Raw genomic sequence first — 12,749 nt, forward strand, 5'->3', positions numbered from 1 at the left:
GATTGGCTTTGCCCTGATATGCAACACTTTACTAACACATAAAGTGTTGCAGCCTGCTTTTCTGTGCTTGACAATCCATTGGAATTACGTCAATCGCACAAAAGGTTATGAAGGGTTATGGTACCTGAAAGCATGTCAACACTGGAGCTAAAGCTCCGATATTAAAGGGTTAATGATCCACTCCAATGAAAATTGTTTTTTCGATGTTTTTACTATGTTCTTGTAGCAAAGGAAATTGTGTTCCTGGGTATTTCTTTATATAAATTGTTGTGAATCAGGAGCACATAAAAAATGACATTTGAAAAGGTTTTTAGTTGTGTGGTAGGTGCTACAAACAGCCGACTATCAAGCCACGGATGGACAGCTCCAATTTCACTCACCATTTATGCTGTGGTGGTAATGTTGGGTTGAGGGTTTGAGGGGCTGTAAGCTAGAGGCAGAGAGTGTAAGCAGAAGGACTCCAGGGAGCAGGGGCAGGTTTACCCCGCGCCGACATCTCAGAGGTCAATTTCTGTTGAACTCCTGCCACTCTGCAGAAACTACCTCCAAGAAAACGCAAACAGGTTGTTTGTTTTTTAATCTTGACAAAAAAACTGCATCATGGTAGTTAAAAGACCACTGGGAACACTTTGAAAATAGATCAAATGATGATCGGAGCAGGACTTTAAACCATTGGTAAGTTCGTCTGACTACTGTGCTTTGTGTAAGATCTTCTTAGAAAATAAAGGAATCTTTCCTAATTATTTTCACATAGCAGTATTGTATCTGTCAGATTAGGAGCATAACAAACAAAAGACCCATTTCCAGTAGATGTAAGGGAGATGCAAACATTCATGTTTCATGTTGGTCTAAAGCAGTGGTGACAAACTCCAGGCCTTGAGGGCCGGCCTCCTGCTGGTTTTCCAGAAATCCTTCCCTATCTGTCGCTGGTTACCTGGATCAGGTGTGCTGAGCTTCATTGGCAGGTTGGTTGGAAAACATTTTTAACATTGGCCCTCGAGGACTGGTGTCTTACAACTCTCGTCTAAAGCATTAAAACAGATCTTCCAATATGGTGATGCAGATGAGGAAGATGCAGAGGAAGCTGAGCACTTGTCATCACAGAATTTGCCACAACAGCAAACACAGCTAAGGCAACAATTAGTACATAACAGAAACAATGAGTTTCCCATTTAATGGAGGAAAAGTGGTTTAGCCCAACCCCCCTCAAAAAATGCTAAAGAGTAATGTGCCTCCAGTTGTGACACACCCACATTTTATGGTCCACATTGCACCCAACTCTCAAGAACTGTGGAGGCCCACACTCAATGACCAGAATTAAGCAGGGAGGCCACTCTACCCCTAGGTCACTGAGCTGCTCTGCCGGAACGAGGAATCTCAATTGAACAGAAGAACTCTCCAGAACAAACTCGTACGTCATCACACTTGACAATGATTCCATCTCAACCCTATTTTTTTTCATAAAAAGGTCTGTTAATAGTTTTGTCAGTAAATCTTAAAGTAATAGCTGATCTTCTAAGAAGTCCAGTGTTTGGGGTGAATTAGCGGTTGATTTCAATGGAGAGGGTTTGGCCGCATCGAACCATGTTCTGTGTTTCATACCTGAATCCCGTTCATAAGTGTAAGTGACTTCCTAAAATTGGCTTCCTGTTTGTTGGAAGGCAAAGGAGACTGAATGAGTAGAGGAGAGGACAGTTTGACACACAGAAATGGAGAAAAGTCTCCCGGGAAGCAGATTTGGAGGCGAGCATCCTCAGCAGAGAAGGGGGGGGCTGAAGGTGACACATAAGTGAGGAAGAGCTCTGGGGAAGGAAGGCTTCCTATGGATAAACCAGAAGACAAGGAGAACAGGACGATAATTCACTCAACAATAGCCCACTGCAGCAATAATACCTCTGCAGGATTTACACACTAGCCTTCACTTGATAGGCTCTCACATCCACTCCACACACATCATCCATTTGTAGACAGTGACACTTCCAGACATTCACATAGACGGAAAAAGCTGCTACCTAAGACATCTTACTTTTAGCAGGAGCTCCACACATGTGTGAAGATGAAGGTTATAATGATGCGTGTTGTCTTGTGGGACTCTGACTAGAATAGCCTGGATAATATCGCCTTACACACACGTGCATGAGGAGCTTTTGGAAAAGCCTGCTGTGCATTACGAGAAACTAATGGGACAATATTTCACTAACTTCTTCCTAATGGAATAAAGATGGAATCACAGTGTTCAGGTGTTGAGCTCATCTGCTCATTAGGAGTTTGCATTGGAGGGAAAGAAACTAGACTCTGCACTCATTTACACACAAGCAGTGAAAGTCTACATACAGATTGTTAATCATCTTCACCAGACTGGTGTTTTCGCGATCCAACTGGCCCAAGCAGCCAATGCGCCGCTTCAATCATCGCCTGCCAGTCTAAATGCTAGTGATAATTAGCATTCATATGCTAAATTACCTCCCATCCCATGTTCCCTGATTAGCCTTAATCATTCTGACAGCGAGTTTCGCTCCCAAGCTTGCAGAACCGTTACGTCTGCAGACATTTCCGCCTTTTGGGAGGAATCAAAGGAACTTTTCTTTTTGTAGGTTCTGGTATGTGGAGAGTGGAGAACATCCTGCATGGTGTGCTGCTCAGGGACGTAGTTCACACATGAGCTTTAGGACTGGAGCTTAACCCAGAGATGATGAGCCTGCAACTTTGATATCAAGTGAGTCTGGCAATGACAAGACAAAAAAAAAAAAAAGAAAAAGACGCATTTTACAGGTTCTGACCTTTTTTTCAGCTTCTAAAACAAACCTTGTTGAGGCGACACGGCGCTTTAGGGGCCAAGGCAGCAAAAAAATGCCTCAAAAAATGAAGCAGCTCCAACAGCTGCTCAATGCGGGCAGTATGGCCTGAAATGAACGCAGAAAGCCTCTCCAGACCCACTTCAATCATCTTTAGATCTATTTTCAAAAGCCTTTTTTAGTGCTCTAATAATTATGATTGCACTATCTTTAGCCAAAATCAAAGGTCCTGTGTCGTTTTCTAGAACATAGTTTCTGCAGACCGCCAAGAGTCCGAGTTGTGAACGGGACCGCCGGCACAGAGTAAGCCCGGCCCCTCCACATTGCTAAGAGCAGGGAGAGCAGGGAGTATTTTCTATTTTTTTGCTAAATAAGTTTCAAATAAGGTCTAGTACATAGTTCTGGTAAAATACCTTTTTACGTTAATAGAAACTTAGCTTTGAATTTCCAGTGGATTTATTCTCCTTATATATAATTGAGGATTTAAACATTTAGGTGTGATAACTTAGCTACAATAATAGGAGAAAAAATGCAACAAAAAAAAGATAGTATGGATGCTGTATGATTGTGGAAAGAACAGTGCAGCCGTCTGTCACCCTGATGTAAAGGAGAGCTCATGCAGCATCTTGCTAACAAGCGTCCTGGATTATCCATATCATAATTGGGGGGTTTGTGGGATGAACGGAGGAGGACAGGTGTAATCCTCCTCAGCTGTTTTCAGATAGCCTGAAGTCTCAACCTCTCACTTGTCTCTATGTGTCAAGAGTCGATGTTGTGCCAATCAAGGGGCCGGCACGGTTACCTCAGCAGAGCTGTTCTCCAATCAGTGCTGTCACTCAGCGAAGAAAAAGTGATTGGATTTGCTGCTGGCAGTAAATGATGAAACAAAGCCGTCCCCTTTTTCACGTATGGCCCCCACACACCTGTACCCCACAGAGAGGAGATCCCCCCCTCCCCAATCACCTCCTTTGCTCATCTCTTTTTTGTTGTGTATGGAAATACTTAAGGCTGTCGAGAGCCTCTTTTCATCTCACCTGATGCAGCAGGAGCAACCTGTTCTCCCAGGTAGACAAAAGAGGAAATAAAACAGAGGAAATGATGGATTTCCAGGTTTTACTGAGATCAGAGGGGGGTGTTGGGAGGACTCTCTGTCAATCAGAGAGGAGGGAAGTTGATGTTTATGCAAACATGAACTAAACATCTCACCCACACCTTGTGAAGCAGCAACAGACACACAGCAGCGTGGCATCTGAGGGAAATATGCAATCATGTCTGACTTTGAAGTTCTGAGCCAAGGAGCTGGCTCTGTCATCTTTCTGTGTGAATCGTCTGAATCCTGCACACTACAAACAATCTGCTGCATATTCTACCTCCAGCCGCTCAAAGAGAATCAGATCCGGGACCCCCGTCGTCTCGGGGCTTTCATGTTGCTTAGACTCCCATTTGTGAGGAAGTGCATGACAAAAAACCTCCTAATATACGAGTCATTGTGTCGGTTGTGCAAAGACGAGCTTGTTTGATGCAGCTGAAGTTGGCTTTGGTGAGCAGCATTACATCCAAGGACATGAACCGCGAATCACACACGAGTGCAGGTGAAAGTGTATCGGCCACACAAAGCAGGAAGGACAAAACTGCTCAACAATCAACCGAATTTGACCTTACCAGGAAACTCAAGGGGGTTCAGAGAAGTACATGATTTTTTACTTAAACTAAACATCCCCTACAGCTGCTTTCAGTTTGTCTGCATTTTCTCCCAAAGGTTACAAATCAAAAATATGTTTTTACAGGCCGCTGCGTTCCCTGGAAAGCACAGATAACCTCTTTTTTATGTTTATAGAGACTTTGCCTTTAGAGAAAACTGAGCAGAGAGATGGTGAAGCTGTGAACATCCTCATACCCAAATGCCGAACAAACTGAAGATTGTTTGTTACTCAACCCAAAAGTACAAAAAACAAATAAATGAAATATATCACTTCAGGTAAAGACATTTTTAAAGCTGCATTTGCTCTTCAGGTTTCCAGCAAGTAAACTTAAAAAAAAAGTCTGAAATGTTTTAATGTTCTTCAACTCTTTGGGAGGTTGAACCTTTACTTAGTAGACCGGTGCCTTTCTGAGTGTTTTTTACTGAGTGGTTTATCTCTGAAACTCTATTCAGGTGATGCCTGATATCTATCTCTGTCAGCACAACTCCAGCTTCTTTTTTTATAAATATGTTTTATTAAACTACACAAGAATTTCACAATGAACCTGAAACGATATAAAAAACTCAAGTCTGAGAAGTAAATTGAGTCGTTTTTCAATACACAAATCCCCAAAATTAAGATCAAACTGTTTTTATGTTGTATATAAAATAAATAAATATAGAAATATTTATTTTTTTATATATAAATAAAAAAAAAAATTCCGGAATCAGTTTTTTTTGGGGAGTTTTTTCTTACCGCGATGAAGGGTCTAACCCTAACCCTAACCCATACATTAGTCTGTTTAGTTAAAGTTTAGTGTTATCCTATTGAATTCCATGCATTTATGATCCTTTTTGATTGTATGTTTACTCTACAATTGCCGGTACGAAGCCCATTGAGATGACTGTTGTTGTGAATTTGGGTCATACAAATAAAATTGAATTGAATTGAAAAATGTATAAATCCAAAAACAAAGCAAAGACAAAGATTTTTTATTGTCAGTGTATTTCTACAGCGAAATTCTGTTGGCACTCTGTCAAAAAGAAGTAAACATCAAGACTAAATAAAAAATATAAAAATATATAAAAAAATGCGTAAAAAAATAGTTAGGAAGCTTTAAATAAAAATGTCATGATAAATTAAACAGCTTTATTGCACATATAGTTGTGTGTTGTACTGAGGGGTGTCTGTGATGGATTTAAGTCGGTGGGAGATGGAAAGCTGGGGGGGGGGGTGATGGAGACTACAGATCTGGGAAAGAAGCTGCGTCTCAGTCTACTTGTTTTTAAAATCGGTACCTTTTGCCCGATTGCAGCGGCACAAACAGGGAATGTCCATGCTGTGGCTACTGTCCATGCAAAGTTAACACAATGTGAAAAAATATGACAAAAACCAGGCAAAGCAACACATTTATTTGTAATAACTCTTGTTTATTTTAAACCAAGAATTTCATTTTTTTTTACCCATGTCAATGTTTTGATGAAAACGAGAATATTAGGGTATCTATGTCATTTCTATGTGACTGAACATTTGTGATTGGCAAATGGTCAAATAAGTTCAAAAGCAACGGAGGGTTAAGCTGAGGTTCATCTTTGTCTGAGCGTTCTGCCTTAACACCACACAGACTCAATGGAAGCTGAAAACGATATGTAGAAATATCAATAGGCCCGAGTCGTTTCTGGAATTGCAGTTTTGCTCTAAAATTGTTAGAAAACTAACTTTTTTTGATTTAGAGTCAAAGTTTGCACCTGAATCTGGCAGGTGATGTTTCACAACGTTGTTTAACAGATTTTTCATCTAACACAAATGAGTGTAAATTGGAGAAAAACTCAAAGATTAGATGAACAACTGAAATGAGAAGCTCTCCCTGACAGTAGTCTCATTCACTCCTATGCTGACAGGCAGCTCATTTTTCACAGTCAAAACCGTTTTTTGTCCTTCATAATAAATAAAACCATGATGACTAAGTCCATTTCATATCATAGGACAAGAGTGAGAATAATATTTTTACACATCTGCTCTGACATTTAGACAAAACCAATCACTCAAAAAATCTAATCAAAAGCTTGTTTTTTGGGGGTAAACTTGTTTTTTCAGTCAATTAAAGAACCAACGAAGAAAAAATGAAGGAAACGTTTCACTGAATTTTGTGCAAACTTGGTGATGATGTGAGTTTTTCCTGCAGACTGGAAGCAGCACAGATTTACAGAAACACGCAGCAGCAGCAGAGCCCTGTCCTCATGTGTCACACGCAGAAAAACCCACCAGCGTATCCGGCAGCATCCAACATCCACATCAGTGATTAGATATTCACAGATCAATCAATACAGAGAGTCTAGAAGGGGAGACGTGTCCGCGCAGGCAAACACCACACTTTGCAACATTATAGGAATCCTAACGACCGATAAACCGCTTCCATTACTTTCTGGCTCTCAAAGTTCCTCTAAATCAGGTTCAGAGTCTTCCGACCAACTCAAACTGTTTTTTTTTCTTCTTTTTTGACACATTCAAGTCAAACTTTTAAGTGCGAGAAGCTTGAATGATCAGAACCTCTATTTTCACATTAGCAGGTGCGTTTTGAGACACCATTGATTTCTCCCCCTCTCCATAATCACCTTCCTCCCCTCCACTCCAAAGCGCAGGAAGGAAGGAAAAATGGGATTCCGATCTGCGGGATATCATCCTGGATCTGCTGACCCCACGCCCTCTGCAGACACACAAATTATCCGAATGTGCTCAGAGCCGCAGACACAGTCCAGGGGTCAGCCGCAAGGACTGGCAGACTGGGTTTCAGCCGACTTGGCAAAACTCGTGACAGGAAGCTGTGTAAGGAGCATGTATGGGTCTGCAACTCATCAAAACCCACACAAACCTTCAGTTTCAGCAGCATTTCAGCACAAACTGCAGGAACGAACCAGCATGAAAACGTTGGGATGGAAATGAAATCAATGGGAGTACGATGCAGACTCAGACGCTGATGCCGGGACGCTGTGGAGGACAAAAAGCAGCTTCTCCAGGGCTCAAAGTGGAAGATTGCCACGCACACAGCATGCGGCCATCTCAACAGGGGAGCTCAAGGAACCCACACGTTGTAAACGCACAAAAGGGATGCATGCTGTGTGTATGTGATGAAGATGAGGAGAAAGTTCTGAGAACCAGCGACCACAAAAAAAATTATAAAATTGCTGCGGCACTCAGGACCCACATAAAGAAAGCCAACCTGCAGCCGCTCAAACGCTCATTAGATCTAGAACAAACTGATGAAAATGCAAAGAAAAAAAGAAATACTACGACTGCAATACATGTCGCTAAAGAAAAAAAAAAAAAAACAATCTGTAGAAGAAGAAAAAAACAAAAAAAACATCTGCCAAACTGCCATCAGACAAGTGTCATCAGGAATTCTAAAATACTTCAGAGGAGAAACCTTCACAAAAAGAACGGGAACATGGAATGCAAACACCATCAAACCACAGCCCAAACTTTTGATAACTCAAAACTCCAACTGCATTTAATCATGACATCCAAATTTACAACCCAAAACTGTTTGAAAATTAAAAGTGCACGCGTAAAAAGAGAGAAAAACATTTCAGAGCTTAAGTATGTTTCTGCCTCCTCCACTTTTTCTGCCTGTCTCCAGGCCTCAAGCTGCCTACCTTCTTTATTTTATTTATATTTTTGCCTACCTTCTTGACGCGTCCACTGCGAGTGCCCGTGAAAGCCACCGTGTTCCCTCGATAGTCATAGGCAGCAATAGAGGTCATGCCGTCGTCTTTGTCCACGTAAAGCGGGATGCCCTCAATGGCGGACGTGCCCCCCAGGGGCTGGTTGAAGTCTTGGCCGCAAAAGTCATCGTCTATCTGCAGCGGCTGTGGAAAGGAATTAAAGTAGAAAATTATACATAAAAATCAATTAACTCTAAGCTCCTACCTTTTCCTAGATGTGCAAATATTTAACAATTTTGAAACCACTTTGTGTTTCTATAGAAATATATAGAAACTTTTATCATTCACATAAGCAGGACTGAGTCTTAAAGAGCAATTCTTTAGGCTGCCTTTTCACCAGTTTCCAATCTATAACATAATAACTAAAGAGGACCGTGATTTTCTTGTGTTAATTCAGTTTAGACTGACCTGTAACCTTTCACAGCGTAAAAAATGCACCTTTCTCAAGAACTACATTGGCATGACTACAAATAAATAGCATCAACTTGGCAAGGAACCACTTTTATAGTGCATCTTCAGGCATTTTTGGTACAAGCAGCTTGTCGCAAAAATGCAATTTGTTCTCATTGCTTGGAGATAACACACTTTGACAGGCACATAATAGCATTTCTGCCCCAACAAGCTGATTCCCCAAAAGCGATGAGCCCAAATCTTGGCATATTTCTACCTGCTGTGCTATAGAATTTGAGGAAACTGGACAAGTGGAAGATAGAAATAAAGACAGGTACAAAACATGGAGTTAAAAATATAGAGAGGGCACTGGTCAGGTAAACATGGGATTATTTGACAATGTCGAAACATCTCGTTAGTGTTAAACTCTACAATGTGAAGGTTTTTGGAGCCAACAGGTATTTTTTAAGTGTCTATGGACGCTTTTGATAAACATAAGTCTGACAGTAATAAAGATAAACCATAAGCAATTTGTTGCCTCTTTTTGTAACTCTACACCCCCAAAATATTTATTTACATTTTTTAATTCTCTAACTTCTTGAGCACCTTTTTGTTTTCTTTTTTTATACCCTTATCTCTTATACTCTTTCACACTCTCTTTTTCTTCTTCAAAAATAACATTTATGCAAATATAAAAATATGAGTAAAGTTTTGCCACAAGGGGTTTATACAAATATACACCTCATGTGTCTAAAAATTTATAGCCTCCTATTGTAACAGCTGTCCAAAATCAGCCCAAATGTTTCAATCAGAACAAGAAAAAACTAAAACCAGAGGAAAAAATGTTTGTCAGAAACAGTAGTAATATGTAATTAGAAATATGTTTGATCAAGTCGACGTGTGCTGCTCTACACTGGCATAATTATCATATTTTAACGTTCAAATGCGTATTGGCAATCATCTGTCCGACAAACATCCTTTGTAAGTTTAGCTTCCTGCTGACCGTCCACTCTCTTTTCTGCTTTTGATGTGTTTGTTTCGTGTAGCTGAAATGATTTGACCAAAAAGTGTTGAATTTTAAGGAACATCTTAACATAATCCTGTTTTCTTGCCACATATCTTTGTTGATAATTGGTCCCATTTTGGCGGCCATATTGAAACCTTTACTTGAGTTAATTGAACACATGGAGTGAGCGATCCTTCTGGTTTTAGCTCTTTGGTAAAACGCTAAAAAAAACTGCAGTCTGTAAATATGTACACAATGGAAAACAGATTGGCTTCAGTTTTCACATATTAGAGTTAAGGTTAAGTACTTGACAGCAGGAACACACTGGATGTGTTTTTTCTCATTAAAGAATATAAACTGAACAATTTGGAGTCATCTTGGTTTTAGTAGTAAAGATTGTGGCATCAAATGAAAACGTTTTGTTAATTTAGCTTCCAACCAAAAGTTCAAACTGATCAATTAACTGGAGCTAAAGAACTAAGAGAAGAGGTGGAGGAACAGGCGCAACACCAGGAATGGCAGGAAGTAAATTACGTACCAAATTATTATATTCTAATCAAAGTGTCTGGTATTTCCGCATAGCTGTGCTGATAAGTCACACCTGACATAATGCACATGTGTAGGAGAGAATGTGATGGGCATGTCATCAGAGCATCAGGAGGTTCCCATGATAGCTGTGACAGGGATAATCTGCAGCATCTGCGTCACCACGTACACACAGAGGCCCACCCCAGCATTTACACACCTAGAATTAATCTGTCATATGCATCCATCTTTCACCAAATATAAATGATATTTATCTTGTCACCGTTATGCACTAAGATTTAGTCGACCAATCCATTTATAGAGTTATAGATGCATTTATTTCGGCCAATAGTAGCTGGTTTAGGTCATGGCAGCCCCAAGACCAAAAGACATACAGCGGGTTAAGAAAATAGATGAATGGATGACTTCAAGTTGGACCTCTAAGTTTGAAGCCAAAAAAGTAAACATGCCACATTCCAAATGGAGGCTTTGAGGTGTGCCGAAGGGGCGTTTCCACAATGCCCGTATAAGGGATTCTCCAGTCAAACTAAAGCATAGTACATTGCAATCTGTACGGCTCATGAATACGGCAAAGGTAATGCAACGAAGATCCATGAAGTAGTGCAGCTTCATAGTTGATCAAAGTCACATCAAAACAGTTGAATGGATTTGTTTTGCCGGAAAACCTGTTCAAGGACAACCATGATTCATACACAAGGTACGCCGGATTACAAGGTGGAATGTTTATGTTTTTAAAATGACCAAAAGGTTTTAGGTGGGCCTTAAGTTTAAAAATATATATGTTACAGGTAACTGGTTAGGTTGTATACATTTACAAGAAACTATGAAAAGGTATGATCTATTTCTTATTTGATATATATATACGTGTATATGATATATACATACATATACACAGTATATGGCCATATATATTGTATACTACATGTTTTCATACTTCTTTTTATTTGCTGACAGTTTTATTTGCAGACTTTCCAAACTCAGACTTCGAATTGCATCCAGTAGAGGTGAAGTAAATGAAGCTTCAGGAAGCATTGCACTGAAGTGAACCAACTGGATGAAAGGCTTCAATGCTTCACGAAGCTTCATCTGGCCATCACTAGTGAGAAAGTATTCAAACGGCAATCATACAGGTAAAATTTCAAACTCAAGCCAAAATGTTGCAATAAAAAATACATAATCAGAAAAGTTTACTACTGAAAAAAGAGATTATGAAAATGTGGACATCTCTGAATCTGGCATGACGTTCCGATAACACACGCATACCAAATTAAGGACTTTAAGGCTGCAAATGTCACATTTAAATTTTGTGATAATGTGGAAAGTAAATTTGGAAAGATTGCAATCTCCAACCCAACACCTGTTTGTGAATTTGTATGGGATATTTGAAACATTTACAATTCTTTAATTTAGATACGATATATTTGATAAGGACAATGCATATTAATGAACCTCACAAAACCGAACCGTATGTTACACCACTGAACCGAATCATAGGGAAAGTCAATCGTTACATCCTGAAGTTTGCATATTTTTATACATGTTGTGCTAAATATAGGTAGGATTTATTATTCATAGTTTTCTTAACAGCCGCACCAGGCTTTGTATAAACCAGCTGAAAGTTTTTTTTCAACGTAAATGGATTATTAGCTAATTACAAAAATGATTTATCTGAATGCATAGCTTTTTGTTGTTGTTTTGTAATACACAAATTGTAAGAGAACTGAAACACAACTCTGACCCAAAAATTGAGATTCGAAACAAATTGTGGGAAAAGTTGCATCCCTAGTAAATGGATTATAGCAATGATGGTAATTTACATCTGTAGTTCCCCGACAGGATAAAACAAGAACACAATGAAATATTGGATAAGACATTACACTTTCATGCCTTTAAGAAACTGTGACTTCAAAAACAAAAAATAAATTTTTAGGCAAAAGAAAAAGAGGTGACTCGAACTGCAGAAAAAAAGATCTGCACGCCATGATTGAAGCAAAGACTTTCAACCCAATTTTTAGCATGAATGGACAGAGAAGTCCTTCCCTTTCTGCTGGGATTGTAAACACACAGCAAGAAATCTGAAGAAAAAAATGTTTAAAACCTTTTACAGCAACACAAGCTTGTGAAACAATACAGCACACACACACACAAATATACACACAAGCCTGATTAAGCCTCCCACACTAAAGAAATTAACATGCCAGCTTTCTCTTGTTCATTACAAGACGTATCGTCTCCATAGAGACTAATCAATCACCACACCCCTTCAAAACAGCAAAGCTGTCAGGGAGTGTGTGTGGCAGTGTGCGGGTAAGTGAGGCTGAAAAAAGGTGGAGAAAGTGCCTGTGGCCGACATCGTCTGCCTCCTACCAGACTTTCAAAGGCAGCCAGCAACACGGCGAAGTCTGACTGCAGTAACCAAGGCGGAGAAGGAGGGGGGGCGCTTGGGTGATTTACATAAACAAGTTCCCAATTTGGGAGGAATTTTGTGAGTAATTTGAGAGGAGGAAACAGGGACACAAGAGAAGAACAAGAGCAGGGGAGGTGATGCTGAAATGATTGAGGCGGATACGAAGAGGAATAAAATCAAAAGGGAGGAAGAGTGGATTTC

At 39.9% G+C, this 12,749-nt stretch overlaps 1 protein-coding gene across 2 annotated transcripts in view; it reads right to left on the reverse strand.

The window, feature by feature from the left end:
- The window catches only part of plxna1a (plexin A1a), a 263,334-nt gene that overhangs the window by 198,669 nt on the left and 51,916 nt on the right, over positions 1 to 12,749 (reverse strand). For both annotated transcript variants that reach the window (XM_020704420.3, XM_078949962.1), the window contains one exon: positions 8,161 to 8,343. In XM_020704420.3, coding sequence (XP_020560079.1) covers positions 8,161 to 8,343 — 183 coding nt within the window. The remainder of the gene's footprint in view (positions 1 to 8,160; positions 8,344 to 12,749) is intronic.

The sequence above is a fragment of the Oryzias latipes genome, chromosome 7 (assembly GCF_053564925.1).
Source record: "Oryzias latipes strain Hd-rR chromosome 7, Olatipes_Hd-rR_3.1".
Lineage (NCBI taxonomy): Eukaryota > Metazoa > Chordata > Actinopteri > Beloniformes > Adrianichthyidae > Oryzias > Oryzias latipes.